This window comes from Panthera onca, chromosome A3 (genome assembly GCF_046562875.1).
Source record: "Panthera onca isolate mPanOnc1 chromosome A3, mPanOnc1 haplotype 2, whole genome shotgun sequence".
Classification (NCBI taxonomy): domain Eukaryota; kingdom Metazoa; phylum Chordata; class Mammalia; order Carnivora; family Felidae; genus Panthera; species Panthera onca.
Window position 1 is genome coordinate 60,850,193 of NC_138341.1, and position 20,687 is coordinate 60,870,879.

Sequence of the window (20,687 nt, forward strand, 5' to 3'; positions counted from 1 at the left end):
TTTACTAACCGAAGTACCAGTTTTTGGTGTGATGCTATCTTTATAAATGACTGTAGTGCTACCCTGTCAGGAAAAAGGAGACCAAAACTTAAAAAAAAAAAAAAAAAAAAAAAAGAGGTACTTTAGGATTTGCCGATTTGTAATTTTTATATTACTTGAAATATACAATTGTCTCTCTAGAAAGCATTAATTTATTGAAAAATTTTCTTTCTCTTATAGGCAATGTCTGTGCTGCTTCAAGGAATATAAGCATTTGGAGATTTTTAACCAAGTAGTGTGTGCACTTATTAACTTAGTGATTGCCCAAGTTCAAGTACTCCGGGACCAGCTTTGTAAACATTGTACTACTATTAACATAGATTCCACGTGGCAAGATGAGAGTAATCAAGTGGAAGAACCACTGAGTATAGAAAGAGAGTGTAATGAAGGAAGTACAGAAAGACAAAAATCAATAGAAAAAAAATCAAACTCTACAAGAATTTGTAATCTGACTGAGGAGGAATCTTCAAAGAGTTGTGATCCTTTTAGTTTATGGAGTACAGATGAGAAGGAAAAACTCTTACTATGTGTGGCAAAAATTTTTCAAATTCAGTTTCCTTTATATACCGCGTACAAGCATAATACTCATCCTACTATAGAGGTATGTGAAAATATTTTGTGAATTTTAAGTAATACTAAGTTATAGTTATGTTGTCAATTTTTCATGAATAAAGACAGAGTTATTATTGACGGAAAAATTTATAAAAATAACTACTGTTAGGAAAAAGTATTCCAGTTTATCTAAACCATTTTAGTAGCAACTTGGGTTGAACATTTGCTTAACATAGTCCTATTAAGGAAAGATTCACAGATTGAACTCATAAGAATTAAACTGTCAGTGATATAAAACATTTTGCTGATGTACACTTATGCTGTAGTATGATACTTTCAGAAAGTAATAATTGAGGAAAAAGAAGCAGGTGGAATTTTGAATTTTATTCTTAGAAACATTGGTAACAGTATTTGGAATTTCTCACATTAAGAAAACAAAGTATCCTTAACTACAAAGTTTTTTTTTTTTTTTAATGTTTATTTATTTTTGAGAGAGAGAGACAAGAGTGAGTGGGGGAGGGTCAGAGAGAGGGAGAGAATCTGAAGCAGGCTCCAGGCTGTGAGCTGTCAGCACAGAGCCCGACGCGGGGCTCGAACCCACGAACTTTGAGATCATGACCTGAGCTGAAGTTGGACACTTAACTGACTGAGTCGCTGAGGTGCCCCTTTAACTGCCTGTTCTAAATGATAGTACTTTCTTTTATAATAAGTCAAGATGCTTGACATACTGCATTAGTGATACTTTTATAAGCCTTTCAAAGAGTTTAGAAACCCACCTTAGGTTTATTTAGATGATAGCATTACTTTATACACATGGTGGGAATTGAGACAGTTAATATGATAATGTGTTATGTAAGTGGCATAAAAAAACAGATCTATTATTTCTCATGCTTGTCTGAGTTGGCTGGGCAATTCTATTGGTTTTATGTGGCCTCACTTAGGCAGTTGTATATTTACTTTGAGAGATGGAAGAGTTTAAAGGTCCAACATGGTTTCACTCACATGTCTGACAGTTGGTGCTGGATGTTGTCTAGGGCTCCTTGGGTTTTCTCCACATGGCCTCTCATTCTCCACTAGAGTTGATTGGCTTCTTTACGTGGTGATCTTAGAATTTCTCCAGGAAGACAAATGTGTAAGCTTGTATATAAGGCCTCTTAAGGTCCAGCCTCTGAAACAGTAAAAATTCTACCACATTCTGTTGAAGCACTTAATGAGGGCAGTTCAGATTCAGGGGGGTATGAAGTAGACTCCATCTCTGGATAAAATACCTCATTTTAAACTTTAACAGATCTACCACATGCTTTTTAAAAAAGTCTGCCTATTTTCTCTGGCTTATTCTGTAATCTTCATATTGACTTCTCTAAACTTCTTTCTTCATCTGGAAAACAGTAGTTCCTTACTGAAAATGTTTTCACATTGAATTGAGACTATTTAAAAACAGCCTAGGAGGTGCGTATTTCCCCTTTTGGAATTTTCCATAAAAATGTTTTAAAACATTGTGCTCTACTTTCTAGAATTCTTTGTTATCTTTCCATATAGAAACCTTTTAATGAATCATTTAGTAAACATCCTAAAAAATGTCAGCTCAGCATCCTTTTTATTTAAAAAAAATTTAGGGGCGCCTGGGTGGCTCAGTCGGTTAAGCGGCCGACTTCAGCTCAGGTCATGATCTCGCGGTCCGTGAGTTCGAGCCCCGTGTCGGGCTCTGTGCTGACAGCTCAGAACCTGGAGCCTGTTTCAGATTCTGTGTCTCCCTCTCTCTGACCCTCCCCCGTTCATGCTCTGTCTCTCTCTGTCTCAAAAATAAATAAACGTTAAAAAAAAAAAAAAAATTTTTTTTTAAAAATTTAATAAATTTTTATTTTAAATTAATTATGCTTATTACAATATAATTAATTTAAATTTAATCTTTAAATTAAATAAATTTTAATAAATTTAACTTAGTTAAATTTAATTTTTGATTAAATAATTTAATAAAATTAAATTTCTCCAGTTAAAAATTTTTAACAGAACTAAGGTAATACTAAATCTGCTATTTTCTTCCTCAAATCAGTTTTCTCACCAGTTTATCATTTTTTAATGTTATTGGGAAAAAAAATCTCCAAATATAAGCATAGTCCCACTCCCCTACTTTCCCGTTTGAAATAAAGTGCCTCATTATTACTGTTCTTGAGGATCAGTCATTCCATGTGACTCTTTGGTTGAAAGCAATAATTTCATGAGGTCTTTGAGGTAAAATTCTAATTAAAAAAAAAAAAAACACCTTAGATATAATACAGTGTAATACAGTGCTACACAGAATTGTCATCTCCTTATACAGAATTTGTGTGCTTCTGTAATATTCTGTTCATAATATAGCTGTTTCCCAGGTTTCTGATATGTTAGTAATGTTTTATTACAAATTCTTGAAAAATGTATGGTTTCTGTCCTAGTGGCCATGTGGTTCTATGTGGTAGCAGTCATATTTAACTTTGATTTTAATTTGATCTTGATTTTGACTTTTCTAAAGAAGCACAAATTGGCTAGGACTTTTCAGAAGATGATTCAGTACTCATGTGTTATTAGATAGCTATGACTTTAGAAAACTGTCAACAACCTGATTTTATATAAAGGGAATTGGCTTACACGGGTTAAAAGTTTTGGTCAGGTTTGCAACGTATATTGCTGAGAATTGTGGGATTCAGGTCTTATTCTGGGGTGCCTGGGTGGCTCAGTCAAGTTAAGCATCCGAGTCTTGATTTCGGCTAAGGTCGTCCTCATCACACGGTTGTGAGATTGAGCCTTGTGTTTGGCTGTGTGTTGAGCATGAGACTACTTAAAATTCTCTCTCTTTGTTCTTCTCACCCACTCATGCTGTCTCTCTCTAAAATAAAATTAAAAAAACAAAAAACAAAGAATTCAGGTCTTACCCTGCTACACTGCTTCTCACATTACTTCAGACTAATCTCTGCAGCTATTGCTATCTTGCCAGTAGTGAATAAAATAGGAACTTGGAGCCCCTCCTTCTCCCCATCCCTTCCTGTCTATATCCTGCTTTTCTTCCTATCAAAGTCGATAATATTTTAAAAGATGTAGTAATTAGAAATAGGTATATTTAATTGAGGTTAAACTTTTTGGGGATGGGGACAAGGAGCTGTTGCATTCTTTTCTTAATTCTGAATCATTATGTGTAATTCTGTGAGGTGTTGCCCTAGTATTCTAAGTTTTTTTCCTAAGTAAAGTGAAATGAGTATAAAAAGTAGAGAAAAGAAGAGAAACACTACCCTTGTTAAATATGTGAGATATGATTAGATAGACTTAAATATATACACTATGTTCCAGATTTCTGAATCTGGTTGGGTTTTCTCTTGCCGCTTTCCACTGACTTTTTAATTTATGCTTTATTAAATTAAATTAAGTATTTTAAATTCACCCTTTTAATGTATACAATTTAATAAGTTGTAGTGTATTCCTACAGTTGTGCAACCATCACTAACTAAATCCCATACTGATTTATGACTTTTTTTTGTTTTATATTTATAGAATTCAGATGCTTGGATTTGTCTCTAATTTTGATAAACAGATGTACCTTATTCAAACTATTAAAAAAATAAACATTGACCATCTATTCTAGGAACTGCACTATTTATTGTGTATACAAAGATGAATAATCTACAGTACTCACATTCAAGGAACAATCCTAAACAACTCAAATAGCTTGTTTGTCTTCTACTCATTATCTTCCTTGTCACCAATCTGTGTGGATGGCTTACTTCTGTAGAAGCGAATAGAAGCTCTGCTTGTTCATTTGCAAGCAATTATAAGCCAATGGAGACTTTCTTGGATTGCATTTTATCACTATCCTCTCCTGAGCTTCTTTACTTTAAAGCTCAACTGCCCAATATGGTAGTGAACAGACAAATCTGGCTATTTAAGTTAACTAAAATTAAAATAAATTGAATTTGTTCTTCAGTCACACTAACCATATTTCTTTTTACCCTTTCTTTCTTTCTTTCTTTCTTTCTTTCTTTCTTTCTTTCTTTCTCTTTCCTTCCTTCCTTCCTTCCTTCCTCCCTTCCTTCCTTCCTCCCTTCCTTCCTTCACATATTTTAAAAGCTCAGCAGTCACATGGGGCTCGTGGCTAGTGTATTGGACAGCGTAGACAATATTTCCATCATAGCAGAGTGTTCTGTTTTGCAGAACTGTTTGAGAGTATGGCTTTGTTTGATTAGGTCTAGTCATTGGTGGTAAACTGTATGCTCTCCAGAATTGGTAGTCTTAATTTTCCATAACAGCAGATTATTTGATACGCTGATGACTTCTTTGTAAGCAAAAATTCTATTCCTAATTCACTGGCCTTCAGTTTTTCGTGGTTTGGTCATGGAGCAGCATTTGTTTGTTTGTTTTTAATTTAATTTTTATTTTTCTTAATGTTTATTTTGAGAGAGTGCATTTGTGGTAGGGAGGGATAGAGTGAGAGAGACTCCCAAGCAGGCTTCCTACTGTTGGCTCAGAGCCTGACCTGTGGCTCAGTCCCATGAACTGTGATATCATGATCTGAGCCGAAGTAAAGTGTCAGATGGTTACCTGACCAAGCCACCTAGGCTCCCCCTTGTTTAATTAGATGTGGAATTACTTTCTTTTTTTTTTTTAATTTTTTTAACGTTTATTTATTTTTGAGACAGAGAGAGACAGAGCATGAACGGGGGAGGGTCAGAGAGAGGGAAACACAGAATCTGAAACAGGCTCCAGGCTCTGAGCTGTCAGCACAGAGCCCGACGCGGGGCTCGAACTCATGGACCGTGAGATCATGACCTGAGCCGAAGTCGGCCGCTCAACCGACTGAGCCACCCAAGTGCCCCAAGGAATTACTTTCTGATTACTCATTTATTTCTCTTTATTTTCTCTTTTAAAGTAATAGGTCCCTCTCTGTAGTTCTAGAAATAGAGTGCCTTTATCTTATGTAATACATGGGAGATTTTCTAAAAAGACAAAAACTAATAGGTTTCTTAAGGCCTTTTTAGGGATCAATTTAAAATTGGAACTTTTTTTTTTTAAGTTTATTTATTTTGAGAGAGAAAGTGTGAGTTGGGGAGGGGCAGAGAGAGAGGTAGAGAGAGGAATACTAAGCAGGCTGTGCACTGTCATTGCAGATCTCGATGCAGGGCTTGAACCCATGGACCATGAGATCGTGACCTCAGCTGAAGTCGGACACTTAGCCGACTAAGCCACCCAGGGGCTCCTAAAATTAGAACTTTGAAACAAAATTGGTGTTGATTTGGATTTCAGGGAGGCTTCTTAGTATTGTTCATAATGTTGTTACCTGTAGGTCTATGTTAACTCTATATACTACTAAAGATGAGATTTTAAAGACACCTTAGAATAATGTCTTCATGTATTAAGAGTAGAAACAAGAAAGGATAAAATAGTTCTTTTGAGGAGTGAAAATAGAAGTAACCAAGTCCAAGAGCTGACGTTTTGCACATCAGAATAGAATTCTGTTAGGACATTTTCTAGCTGTGTTCATGTTAGGCACCAGAAATCTTGACTCCAGTCTAATATTCCAGCATGGTTGATCTGGCCCATGAATCTTTAATACCACAGGTGTTCTTACATTCTGGACTTGTTGAAGACAGAAGGTTTGTTGAGAATAATTTAAAGCTTTACCTGTGGCCCTGCTAGTAGAAGCTCAGGAATAAATTTAAGTTTAGTATACTCGCTTTGACAGGTGTTTTGACCTGTCTTAGGACAGTTTTTGATTAGTTGGAAATGTTCTGAGAGTTTTATGTGATGCTCTCAATCAGTTGTTTTCGAACTTCATTTCAGCAATGGAATTTACATAAAGCAAGCAGGTAACAGCAATGAATGACAGGTTTCTTTGGTAGTGTTTTTCAGATGAAAGTATTAAACTTTCTGATAGAAAGATTTTCATTGTGACTAAAAAATACAGAATATACAAAATATAGACTTAAAAGAGCCTTGAACCTCTCCTTTCTCTATCATCTCAGAAAAACCATTTTTAGGAAATTAATTCAGATTATTTCCAGACACATAAAAAGTAAAGAAAATCAGATCAAGTTCGTAAATCCTAAGTTTTAAAAATGTAATACAAGGCAGTATCTTTCGATGCCTGTACATGTGGACCCACCTTAGCTTTTTTTTTTTTTTTTAAATTTTTTAACGTTTATTTATTTTTGAGACAGAGACAGAGTATGAATGGTGGAGGGTCAGAGAGAGAGGGAGACACAGAATCCGAAGCAGGCTCCAGGTTCTGAGCTGTCAGCACAGAGCCTTACGTGGGGCTCGAACTCACAGACCATGAGATCATGACCTGAGCCGAAGTTGGAAGCCCAACCGACTGAGCCACCCAGGCGCCCCCCACCTTAGCTTTTTAAAGGAATAACTTACCATAAAAATCAATTGCTTAAAATATATAATTTAAACATGTTTTAGTAAGTTTACAGAATTGTGTTACCATTACCTCATTGCATTTTTACAACAGTTCCATCGTCCCAAAAAGATCCCTCATGGCATTTCACCTTATTTTTGAAAGCTGTATAAGACCCTAGATGGTTATATCACACTTTAGCCATCCAGTTGATGGATATTTAAGTTGTTTCTAAGTTTGAGATATTATAAATAATTTCAGGTAAGCATCATTAAACATTTTCTAGCACTGCTTTTATTAGTTGTTAGGATAAATAACCAGAAGATGAATTGCTGGGTCAAAGAGAATGTGCATTTTAAATGTTGGTAGATATTGCCAAATTGCCCTCCAACAAGGTCATACCTGTTCATATTCTCGCCAACAGTGAATGAATATGCTATCAAGTAGTTTAAATCATATGTATACAAAGCACATTGTGGAATTTTTAGGTAAAAATTAACGTGGTTTTAAAATGTTATAATCTATTTTTGTGACAATTATCCCAATTCTTTATGGAGACATTTTTTATTGAAAAGGCAATATATAGTATATAGTGTAGAAAGATTTCTTTGCACAAGAGTTAAAATACATATTAGAATTGAACCATATAAGCTTCAGTTAGGAATATCATTATTCATGATGAGAAACAATTGCAAAAACCTGTTTCATGTTGTGTAAACTCAATCTATAGAATATTGTCTTTTTTTGAGTATATTTGATGCAGAAATTGTATTTTTTTCTTCAGAGATTATTATCTTGTAGGGTGACCTAATTGTGTTTACTTTGTTTTTGTTTTTTTAAATCAGGATATATCAACCCAAGAAAGCAACATATTAGGGGCATTCTGTGATATGAATGTAAGTGTTTATGTTTTTCTTATTCTCAGGTTTATGGAAAATTCAGTTTTTTATTCATATAGGTCTTTGAGTTTATTTTTATATTTGGTCAGTATCTTTTCCATATTGGTAATAAAATGAAAGTTATTCCTGATGAGTTTAAATTTTTTTTCCCCCCTCAGGATGTAGAAGTACCATTGCATTTGCTTCGTTATGTATGTTTGTTTTGTGGGAAAAATGGCCTTTCTCTCATGAAGGATTGCTTTGAATATGGAACTCCTGAAACTTTGCCATTTCTTATAGCACATGCATTTATTACAGTTGTATCTAATGTAAGTATTGTTTGGAATTGGTTTTAATCTTGGGAATTAATGGCTTTAATAACATGAGTTTTATGTCCAGAAAAACAGGTTTTGAGTGGCTTGCATGTACAAGAATTTTTCTCCTGGGTTATATTTTGAAAAAAATTGGGTACAGAAGCCTTTATAAAAGGTCTTACAATAAAAATGGAATTTGTATAAAGTAACTAATTTAAGTTAAATAAGTAAATTTAGACCTTTACTACTTCTGTGAACAGAAGTCTTATGTTAATTTTACTTTCCTTGCCTGTGATTTTGTACTGGGAAATTTTTGGCATTTTAGACTTTTAGTTACAAGATTGTTTGCTTAGGGTGCTACTACAGTGTGCCTGACTTTCTTCTGTATTATAAGACTTAATAACATTTTTCTGCATTTGTAAAGAAGATAATTATTCTGTGTTGTAAATGTCAGTTACTGTGAAGCACAGTAAGTGTGGAAGCAGAGATACTTTGTTTTATTGAACTTCTTTTTTTTGATACTGAGATTTTTACAAAGGGGTGGTTTGTGGCAACCTGTGTTGAGCAAATCTATTGATGCCTTTTTTCCAATAAGTGGTTTACTTTATGTCATTCTTGTAATTCTTACAACATTTTAAACTTTTTCATTACATTTATATTTGTAATGGTGATCAACGATTACAAATCACTAACCATCATAGGATGGTTAGTATTTTTTAACAACAAAGAATTTTAATTAAGGTTTATACGTTTTTTTTAGGTATATTTTTTCACATTTAATAGACTACAGTATAGTATATACACAAGTTTTATATGTACTGGAAAACTAAAAAATTAGTTTGACTTGCTTTATTGTGACATTAGCTTTATTGTGGTGGTCTAGAACTGAACCTGCAGTATCTCCAATGTGTGCCTGTAATGAAATTCAATACTGTTTCATAGGCATATTCACCGTTTGGTTATTTTATGAGAAGTACTTTTTCACGTCGTTTACTTGTTTTAAAAAATCACATTGTCTGCTTTTCCTTACAGATGTGTGAAGATTCCTTATGTTTCGTATGCAAATCCTTTGTCTGACATACGTATATTGCTAGTATCTTCTTCCACTCTATGGTTTGCTTTTCATTCCCCTGTGTCTGTTAAGAGCTATTATTCCTCAATCTTAATGGTTTGTAATTTATCAAAGCTTTTTTGTTAGGGTTGTGTTTTCATTTGTGGATGAAAAAGTCTTTTCTCACCCTAAGGTCATGAAGTTATTTTCTGATATTCTGGAAGTTGTATTGTTTTTCTTTCACATTTTGATTACAGCTCGATTGGAGTTGATTTTTGTGTATGGTGTGGGTGGTCAAGATTAATTTTCTTATAGACAAACACTGGTTCTAGCAATTCAACAAAGACTGTCCTTTCTTCTTTGTTTCCCAGTATAATTTTTGTTATAAATTAGGTGTGTTATGGGTCTGGGATCTCTAGCATATTACATTAGTCTCTTTGCATAATCACATCATCTTAATTTCTGGAGCTTTATAATAAGTCTCGTTATCTAGTAAAGCAAATTCTACTTTCCTGTCATTCTTCTACGTTTTTGTTTTTGTTTTTTTTTTTAGGTGTAATTGACATATAGCATTATATTAGTTTGAGGTGTAGAATGTAATAATATTTGTATATATTGCAAAATGTTTGCTACAATAAGTAGTTAACATCCAACACCATTCATGGTTAACAAATTTTCTTTTTCTTGTCCTGAGAACTTTTAAGAACTATTCTTACTTTCAAGTATGCAATACAGTATTGTTAATACAGTCACCATGCTGTACATTACATTACCTTACCCTGTCATTCTTAAAGAGTGTTTTGTCTCCTCATGGACCTTTCCATTTGGAATCAACACCTAAGCTCTGCACATAAACATTTTGGGTTGCCATGAATCTATACATCAATTCGGAGAGAACTGTCATCTCTTCAGTATTGAGTCTCCTTATCTGTAAATATGGTAAATGTGTTTTTATTTGCATGTTTTAAATTTCTCTCATTATAATTTTTTGTATTTATGTGTGGAGGTATTAATGTGCCTTTTTTAAACAATTTTTATTTTTTTTTATTATTTTTTAAGTTTATTTTGAGAGAGAACATGCACGTGTGTGGTGGGGGGAGGGACAGAGAGAGAGGGAGACAGAGAATCCCAAGCATGCTCCATGCTGTTAGCACTGAGCCCAATGTGAGCTCGAACTCATGAACTGGGGCTTGAACTCACAGACCAGGAGATGATGACCTGAGCTGAAACCCAGAATCAGACGCTTAACCAACTAAACCACCCAGGCGTCCCTCTTCTGCCCATTTTTAAGTGTGTGTGTGTGTGTGTGTGTGTGTGTGTGTGTGTGTGTTTTAATATGAAATTTATTGTCAGAGTGGTTTCCATACAACACCCAGTGCTCATCCCAATAGGTGCCCTCCTCAATTCCCAGCACCACACTCCCCTCCCTCCCACCCCCCATCAACCCTCAGTTTATTCTCAGTTTTTAAGAGTCTCTTATGCTTTGTCTCTCTCCCTCTCTAACTTTTTTTTTTTATTTCCCCTCCCCCGTGGTCTTCTATTTAGTTTCTCAGGATCCACATAAGAGTGAAAACATGGTATCTGTCTTTCTCTGTATGACTTATTTCACTTAGCATAACATGTTCCATTTCCATCCACGTTGCTACAAAGGGCCATATTTCATTCTTTCTCATTGCCAAGTAATATTCCATTGTGTATAAAAACCACAATTTCTTTATCCATTCATCAGTTGATGGACATTTAGGCTCTTTCCATAATTTGGCTGTTGTTGAAAGTGCTGCTATAAACATCAGGGTACAAGTGCCCCTACACATCAGCACTTCTGTATCCCTTGGGTAAATTCCTAGCAGCGCTATTGCTGGGTCCTAGGGTAGATCTGTTTTTAATTTTTTGAGGAACCTCCACACTGTTTTCCAGAGCGGCTGCACCAATTTGCATTCCCACCAACAGTGCAAGAGGGTTCCCGTTTCTCCACATCTTGGCCAGCATCTGTAGTCTCCTGATTTGTTCATTTTAGCCACTCTGACTGGCATGAGGTGGTATCTCTGTGGTTTTGATTTGAATCTCCCTGATGAGTGACGTTGAGCATCTTTTCATGTGCCTGTTGGCCATCCAGATGTCTTCTTTAGAGAAGTGTCTATTCATGTTTTCTGCCTATTTTTTCACTGGATTGTTTTTTGGGTGTGGAGTTTGGTGAGTTCTTTATAGATTTTGGATACTAGCCCTTTGTCTGATAGGTCATTTGCAAATATCTTTTCCCATTCCGTTGGTTGCCTTTTAGTTTTGTTGATTGTTTCCTTTGCATTGCAGAAGCTTTTTATCTTCATGAGGTCCCAGTAGTATGTATGTGTTGAGTTGTATAAGTTCTTTTTTTTTTTAAGTTTTTTTATTTTTGAGAGAGACAGAGCGCAAGTGGGGGAGGAGCAGAGAAAGAGAGGGAGACACAGAACACGAAGCAGGCTGCAGCTCTGAGCTGTCAGCATAGAGCCCAATGCAGAGTTTGAACTTGGGAACTGAAAGATCATGACCTGAGCCAAAGATGGATGCTTAACTGACTAAGCCACCCAGGCGCCCCTATAAGTTCTTTACATATTTTGGATATTAACTCTTTTTAATTTAATTTTTTTTAATGTTTATTTTTGAGAGAGACAGAGACAGAGACAGACCAGAGGAGGGGCAGAGAGAGAGGGAGACACAGAATCTAAAGCAGGCTTCAGGCTCTGACCTGTCAGCACAGAGCCTGATGTGGGGCTCGAACCCACGAACCTTGAGATCATGACCTGAGCTGAAATGCTTAACCCACTGAGCCACCCAGGTGCCCCTGGATATTAACTCTTTATCAGATATGTCATTTGCAGATATCTTTTCCCATTCAGTAAGTTTGCCTTTTTTAGTTCTGTTGATTGTTTCTTTGCTGTACAGCAAAGAAGTTTGATGAAGTTGTAATAGTTTATTTTTGCTTTGGTTTCCTTTGACTCAGGAGACATATCTAGGAAAATTTTGCTATGGCCGATGTCTGAGAAATTACTGCCTGTGGTCTTTTATAGGATTTTTATGGTTTCAGATACCACATTTAGGTCCTTAATCCTTTTCTGGTTTATTTTTGTTTATGATGTAAGAAAGTGGTCCGGTTTCATTCCTTTGCATGTAGCTACCCAGTTTTTGCAACACCATTTGTTGAAGAGCTGTTTTTTTCCCAATGTATCTTCATTCCTCGTTTGTCAAAGATTAATTGACCCTATAATCGTGGGTTCATTTCTAGGCTTTCTATCCAATTCCATTGATTTGTGGGTCTCTTTTTGTGCCAGTACTGTATTGTTTTGATTACTACTGCTTTGTAATACAACTTGAAGTCTGGAATTGTGATAATTCCAGATTTGTCTTTCTTTTTCAAGATTGCTTTGGCTATTCGAGGTCTTTTGTGGGTGCATACAAATTTTGGAATTGTCTAGTTCTGTGAAAAATGCCATTGGTGTTTTGATAGTAATTGTATTAAATGTGTAGATTTCTTTGGGCAGTATGAATCCATGAGCATGGAATGTCTTTCCATTATTTTGTGTTAACTTGAATTTATCCGTGCTTTATAGATTTTGGAGTATAGGTCTTTCACTTCAGGTTAAGTTTATTCCTAGGTGTATTTTATTAATTTTGGTGCAGCTGTAGATGGGATTGTTTCTCTTAATTTTTCTTTCTGCTGCTTCATTATTAGTGTACATAAATTTAGTCAGTTTCTGTACGTTGATTTTGTATCTTGCAATTTTATTGAACTCTTGTTCAGTTCTGTTACCTTTTTGTGGAGCCTTTAGGGTTCTGTATATGTAGTATCATGTCATCTGCAAATAGAATTTTACTTCTTCCTTAACCAATTTGGGTACCTTTCTTTTTCTTCTCTGATTACTAGGATTTCTTTCTTTTTCTTTCTGCCTTTCTTTCTTTCTTTCTTTCTTTCTTTCTTTCTTTCTTTCTCTTCCTCCCTCCCTTCCTTTTTTAATGTTTGTTTAGTTTGAGAGAGAGAGAGTGTGTGTGTGAGCAGGGAAACGGGGGAAAGAGAGGGGAGAGAGAGAATCTCAGGCCAGCTCCATGCTGTTAGCACAGAGCCTGATGCTGGACTCAAGAACCTTGAAATCGTGACCTGAGCCGAAATCAAGAGTTGGACGCTTAACCGACTGAGCCACTCAAGCACTCTTGGTTGCTAGGATTTCTACTACTATGTTGAATGAACGTAGTGAAAATGGACATCCTGTCTTGTTTCTGACCTTAGGGGAAAAATTCTCAGTTTTTCACCACTGAGTCTGATGCTGGCTCTGGGCTTGTTTGTTTAATTTCTTTTAAATGTTTTATTTATTTTTGAGAGTAAGAGCACAAGCAGGACTGGGGAAAGGACAGAGGAGGAGAGAGGGGGGAACGGAAGATCTGAAGTGGGCTCTGCACTAACAGCAGCAAGCCCGATGCGGGGCTCCAACTCACAAACTGTGAGATCATGACCTGGGCTGATGTCGGATGCGCAGCCAACTGAGCCACCCAGGTGCCCTGGCTCTGAGTTTTTCATATAAGACCTTTATTATGTTGATAATATATTCCCTCTAGACCTGCTTTGTTGTAGTTTTTTATTGTGGATGTTGTAATTTTCAATAGAAGCAGAGAAACCATTTAACAATGATATGTTTTTTATCCTTTCTCATTGATTGATTTCATGTGTCAGATTGATTGATTTGTGAGTATTGAACCATCTTGCATCCTGGAAATAAATCACACTTGATTGCAGTGTATGATTTTTTTATTGTATTATTTATTTGGTTTGACAATAATTTTGAGGACTTTTGCATCTATATTCATGAGGGAGATTGGCCTATAATTCTCTTTTTTTTGGTAGTGTCTTTGTCTGGTTTTGGTATCAGGGTGATATTGGCGTCATAGAATGTGTTTGGAGATTTTCCTCCCGCTTGTATTTTTTGGAATAGTTCCAGAAGAATAGGTATTAACTCTTATTTAAATGTTTCATAGAATTCATTTGTGAAGCCATCTGGTCATGGACTTTTGATTTTGGGGAGTTTTTTGATTACTCATTCACTTCATTGTTGGTATATGGTCTTTTAAAATTTTCTGTTTATTCCTTCTTTAGTTTTATACAAACTGTACAAATACAGTTGTTTGTATTTCTGTAACATTGTTATTTCTCTTCTTTTATTAGTGATTTTTTTTCTTTGAGTTTTCTCTTTTTTTTATGAGTCTCCCTAGGGGTTTATTAATTTTGTTGATCTTCTCTAGGAACAAGCTCCTGGTTTCATTTCATTGATCTGTTCTATTGCTTTTTTAAATTTGTGTATCCTTTATTTCTGCTCTGATCTTTATTATTTCCTTTTTTTTTGGCTGGGTTTAAGTTTTGTCTGTTTTTCTAGTTTCTTTAGGTGTAAAGTTAGGTTGTTTGAGATTAGTCATTCTTCTTGAGGTAGGCCTGTATTGTTATATACTTTCTTCTTACTTTATTTTATTTTAAAATATTTTGTTTTTAAGTAATCTCTATACCCAACGTGGGGTTTGAATGCACAACCCAGAACTCAGCAGTCGCATGCTCCACCAACTGAGCCAGCCGGCTGCCCTTCTATACTTCCCTCATAGAACCACTTTTGCTGCATCTTCAAGATTTTGTTGTGTTTTCATTTTCATTTGTTTCTGTGTAATTTATGATCTCTTTTGTTATTTTTTGGTTTACCTGTTATTTAGTAGCGTGTTATTTAAACTCCTTCTATTTGTGATCTTTGCAGATTTTTTCTTGTGGTTGATTTCTGTTTTCATAGCATTGTTGTTAGAAAAGATGCATGGTATGACTTTGATTGTTTTGAATTTGTTGAGATTTTTTTTGGCCTAATGTGTGATCTGTTTTGGAGAATGTTCCATGTGCCCTTATAAATAGTGTTCATTCTGTATTAGGGTGGAATGTTCTGAATTTGTCTATTAAGTCCATGTCCAGTTTGTCATTCATTGCCACTGTTTGCTTGTTTATTTTGGATGATCTATTTATTGATGTAAGTAAGGGGTTGTCAAAGTCCCCTACTACTATTACTGTCAGTTGTTTCCTTTGTTATTAACTGTTTTATGTATTTGGGTGCTTTCAGGTTGGGTGCATAAATATTTACAATTGTTATATCCTCTTGTTGAATTGTCCCCCTTATTATTATATAGTGTCTTGGTCTCTCATTATAGTCTTTGTTTTAAAGTCTTATTTTGCTGAGTATTCTACCTCAGCTTTCTTTTGACATCCATTTGCATGATAAGTGTTTCTCCATCCTCTCACTTTTAATCTCCAGGTGTCTTTCAGTGTGAAATGAATCTCTTATAGTCTGTATATAGATGGGTCTTTTATTTTTTTGGTCTGTTTCATCAGTTTGGTCTTTTGATTAGAGTGTTTAATCCATTTACATTCAAAGTAATTAATGATTAGCTGAACTGAAGCTTTCAGGTTTGGCTAATTTATCTATATATATGTACCAACATATTCTCAAACAAGACATCTAAATTATTAGATAAATATTCTTTTTATAGTAATTCCACACCTCTGTCCATTTTGCATACAGGTCACCTGCACTAATTTATGACATTCTTCATACTCTTGAGACTCTCCATAGGGGTTCACTAATGACAGTCCAGGTGTGAGGAATAAAACTTGGTTTCCCTGCTAAAAACAAAAAACAAAAAACAAAAAAAACCAAAGTAATTATTGATAGGTATGTATTTATTGCCATTTTGTTACTTGTTTTGTGGTTTCTGTAGATTATTTCTTTCTAAAAATTTTTTTTCTTTACTTTTGAGAGAGAGACAGAGTACATGGCGGTGGGGAGGTGCAGAGGAGAAGGAGACAGAATCTGAAACAGGCTCCAGGCTCTGAGCTGTCAGCACAGAGCCTGACGCAGGGCTTGAACCTGCGAACGATGAAATTATGACCCGAGCTGAAGTTGGACACTTAACCATCTGAGCCACCCAGACACCCCTCTCTAGATTTTTTCTGATCCTTTCTTCCCTTGTGCTCTTTTCTGGTTTGTTGGCTTTAGTGATATACCTGGATTCCTTTTACTTTATTGTTTACATATTTACTACTGGTTTTTGATTTGTGGTTCCCATTAAGTTTGTATGTAACATCTGTGTATAGCAATCTATAAGTTAATGGTCACTTAAATTTATTTTTTTAGAGAGACAGTGTGCACATGTGCAAGTAGGGGTGGGGCAGAGGGAGAGGGAGAGAGAGAATCTTAAGCAAGCTCCACACCCAGTGTGGAGCCTGACACAGGGCTTGATCTCACAACTGTGAGATCATGACCTGAGCTGAAATCAAGAGTCAGACACTTAACTGAGCCACCAGGTGCCCCAGGTTTATTTTTTTAATGGTTTTATTATTATTACTTTTTTCAATTTTAGGTTCCCAGTCTAGTTAACATACGTTATTCTATTAGTTTCTGCTTAAGTTTAAATCCATTTTTACTCTTCTTCTCTCAACGTTTTAGGTGTATGATGTAATATTTTCCATCCTTTTATTTTATGAATCCCTTGACCAGTTTTTATGGAAATACTTATTTTTATTGCTTTTGTGTTTGTTTGTTTTTGTTTTTACTTTTCATCTTCTCACAGTCTTTCCTTGTTACTCCAAGAGCCCCCTTTCTTGTAGATCTGGTTTAATGGTCATAAAACCCTTTACTTTTTCTTAGAGAAACTATCTCTCCTATTCTGAATAGCAGAGCACTTTGAATATATCATGTCACTCCTTTCCTGTCTACAAAGTTTCTCCTGAAAAATCTGGTGATAACCTTATGCGTTTCCCTTGTATGTAACTGTCTTTTGCTAGTTTAAACATTTTTTCTTTATTGCTACTTTCTGCCATTTTAATTAATATGTGTCTTGGTGTGGACATCTTTAGGTTGAATTTTGGGGGGAATTTGTGCCTCTTGGATTTGGATATCTGTTTCCTTCCCCAGATTAGGGAATTTTGCAGTTATTATTTTTTAAATGAGTTTTCTGCCCCTCCCATTGCTCTTTATTCTTCTGAGATCCCTATAATTCAAATGCTATTAACACTTAATGGAGTCACTGCGTTCCCTAAGTCTATTTAGTTTTCATAATTTTCTTTCCTCTTTTTTGCTCAGCTTAGTTACTTCCCATTACTGTCTTCCAGGTCATTAATTCATTCCTCTGCTTCCTCTAGCCTGCTGTTTATTCCATCAAATGTATTTTTAATTTAATGTAATTTAATCTTGATCTCTTGATTGGTTCTTTTTTATCTCTGTGTTAAGGATCTCACTGATATCCTCCACTCTTTTCTCAAGTCCAGTGAGTATCTTTATGATCATTACTTTAAATTCTGTATCAGGCATATTTCTTAAGTCTGTTTCACTTTGGTCTTTCTGTGGTTTGGTCCTGTTATTACATTTGGGAGATATTTCTGTCTCTTCATTTTGTCTCATCTCTTGTATCTGTTTTTCTGTGTTATCAGTGTCAGTTCTTTCTCTTGCTCTTCGTGATAACAGCCTTATGAAGAAGAGGTCTTGTAGTGCTTTACAGTGCTGTGCAGTTCAGAGTCCCCTATTCTCCAGAGCCTGGTCCTTTTAGGTGTGTGTCCTATATGTGTTGCATGTGCTCTCCTATTGTGTCTTGGTCTCTTTTTCCTTCAGTACAGTTATCTGCAGATGCTGTCTTTGTGTATTGTGGTGATGTTTGGTCCTCAATAGGGGCTGGGCACATTTTAATAAAGTGTGGGAAATGACATTTGCCCCTGCAGCCACCTCTTGAACTGAGGTTCTGCAAAACGGGCAGCTGATTGGGAGATGTGTTGGCCAGATACATGCACTGGTATGTTGGGGTAGAGGCCTACAGCACTGGGACTAAGGGAATGTGATGGGGAAGGGTGGGTCTAGCAACATGTGGGGTGTGGGGTGGTGGTAGGCAGCTTGGTGCAAGTAAGTTAGGTAATGATTGTTGGCCCCATTTCAGGTTTCTGCAGCTGCCTGTATGCTGGGTGGTGGGGGGAGGGAAATGGTGCTTGCCAGCTCCTCTGTTCCTGGAGGGGTCTCCTTGTGGTGACTGTCTCTCTGGCCATGCTCCAAGATGAGCAGATCACTCCCACTCCTGTCTGTTTCCAGTGTCTTTCAAATTTCTAGTTTTGTGCTGTATCTGCAGGGCTATTTGTTGTGCTGTCTCTTTAAGGGTGGGGACTTTACTTCCTAATGCCATTTGGGCTCTCCTTTAGCTGAGCCCATTGAGTTTTAAAATTCCAGGCATTAAGTTACCCTGGTTTTAAGAACCCCCAAAATTCAGCCTCTCTTCCTTTCAGAGGCAAATGTGTGAAAGTTTTTTGTCCTTCTCTGTGCTGACTCCTTCCCCAGTATGGTTAGCTCGAAGACCATGTCTTTGCCCTTCCTGGTCTCTTCCCTACCTTGAGTTGTGGAGTTTGTTCTCCCAGTGTTTGGTTGTTTTCTGGGTTATATATGCTGTGTTATCTAGTTGTATCTGTGAGGCTGTATGATCTTAGAGTCCTCCTACTCCCATCATCTTCCCAGACTTCTCCAAGGTGTTACATGTCTTTATTAGATTTTTTTGTAGACATAAATTTTTTTGATACTTGTTTAAGGAGAATATTTTTGAAAACTTTATTTAGTATTTGTTCCTGGTAATTCAGAAAACATATGCTTATATATAATATGGGTTGTGTATGTACATGTATGTATGTGTGTATATTAATTACTTGTATTAACTTTCTATGCAGCATTCTTGACATATGCTTATATATAATATGGGTTGTGTATGTACATGTATGTATGTGTGTATATTAATTACTTGTATTAACTTTCTATGCAGCATTCTTGACAAACCATTTAATTCTAAAAACACTTACTGAAAGTTATTTTGGATTGTTCTGTTCACATAATCATATTATCTCAGAGTAATAATATTATTTTTAATTGAACTATAATTGACATACAACATAACATTAGTTTTTAGGTGTACAGTATAGTGATTTGACAAGTCCATATATTACGCTATGCTCACCACAAGTATAGCTACCATCTGTCGCCGTACAATGCCATATAATATCATTGACTATATTCCCTATGCTGTTCCTTTTATCCTTGTGACTTACTCATTCTGTAAGTGGAAGCCTGTATATACCACTCCTCTTACCCCATTTTGCCCACCCTCCCACACTCTCCCCTCTGGTAACCATCATTTCTCTGTATTTATGGGTCTGTTTCTGGTTTTTGTTAGTTGGTTTACTTTGATATTTAGATTTCACATGTAAGTGAAATCATAAGATATTTTTATTTTTCTGTCTTCTATCATTTAGCATAAAATGTTCTAGGTCCATTCATGTTATTTATGGGAAGATCTCATTATTTTTTGTTGCTGAGTAATATTTCATGGTATGTACATGTATATGTGTATATAATTAATTCTTTGAGGAACCTCTGTACTGTTTTCCATGGTGGGTGCACCAATTTACATTCCCACCAACAATGCATGACGTTTCATCTTTTTCCGCATTGTCACAAATGTTATTTCTTATCTTTTTGATTCTAGCTGTTCTGACAAGTATAAGGTGATAACTCATCGTGGTTTTGATTTGCATTTCCCTGATGAGTAGTGATGTTGAGCATCTTTTCGTGTGGCTATTGGCCATCTGTAGGTCTTCTTTGGAGAAATGCCTGTTCGGATCCTTTGCCCATTTAAAAAAAATTTTTTTTTTAATTTAGATTTTATTTTTGAGAGAGAAAGAGTGAGTGGGGTAGGGGCAGAGAGAGAAGGAGTCACAGAATCCAAAGCAGGCTCCAGGCTCTGAATTGTCAGCATAGAGTCCGACATGGGGCTCAAACTCATGAACCATGAGATCATGACCTGAGCCAAAGTTGGACACTCAACTGACTGAGCCACCCAGGTGCCCCCTTTGCCCATTTTTAATCAGATTATTTTTTGTGTTGTATGAGCTATTTAGATATTTTGGACTTTAACCCTTTATCAGGTATATCATATACAAATGTCTTCTTCCATTCAGTAGGTTGCACTTTAGTTTTGTGAATTGTTTCCTTCCCTTTGTAGAAGCTTCTTATTTTCGTATAATGACAGCAGTTTATTTTTCCTATTGTGGTTTTTTTTTTTTTTTTTTTTTTTTTTTTTTTTTTTTTTTTTTTTTTTGCCTGAGGAAACATATCCAGAAAAATGTTGCTGAGAACAGTGTTCAGGAGATTACTGCCTATGTTTTCTTTTTCAGAGCTTTATGGTTTCAGGTCTCACATTTAGGTCTTTAACCTATTTTGAATTTATTTTTGTGTATGGTGTAAGGAAGTGGCCCAATTTCATTCTTTTGCATATAGCTGTCAGTTTCCCCATTACCATTTATTGAAGGGACTTTTCCTCATTGTATGTTTTTGCTTCTTTTGCTGTGGATTAATTGACCATATAAGTGTGGGTATTTTTCTGGGTTCTCAATTCTGTTCCATTGATTT

The 20,687-nt window shown here is 35.7% G+C and overlaps 1 protein-coding gene across 3 annotated transcripts in view; it reads left to right on the forward strand.

Moving 5' to 3' along the window:
- Window positions 1-20,687, forward strand: part of USP34 (ubiquitin specific peptidase 34) — a 249,644-nt gene that overhangs the window by 54,543 nt on the left and 174,414 nt on the right. For 2 of the 3 annotated variants that reach the window (XM_078444514.2, XM_078444515.2), the window contains exons 3-5: window positions 220-640; window positions 7,804-7,854; window positions 8,016-8,165. The exons of the other annotated variant lie outside the window; for it this stretch is intronic. In XM_078444514.2, the coding sequence (XP_078300640.2) occupies window positions 220-640; window positions 7,804-7,854; window positions 8,016-8,165 (622 nt within the window). The remainder of the gene's footprint in view (window positions 1-219; window positions 641-7,803; window positions 7,855-8,015; window positions 8,166-20,687) is intronic. 3 annotated transcript variants of the gene reach the window in all.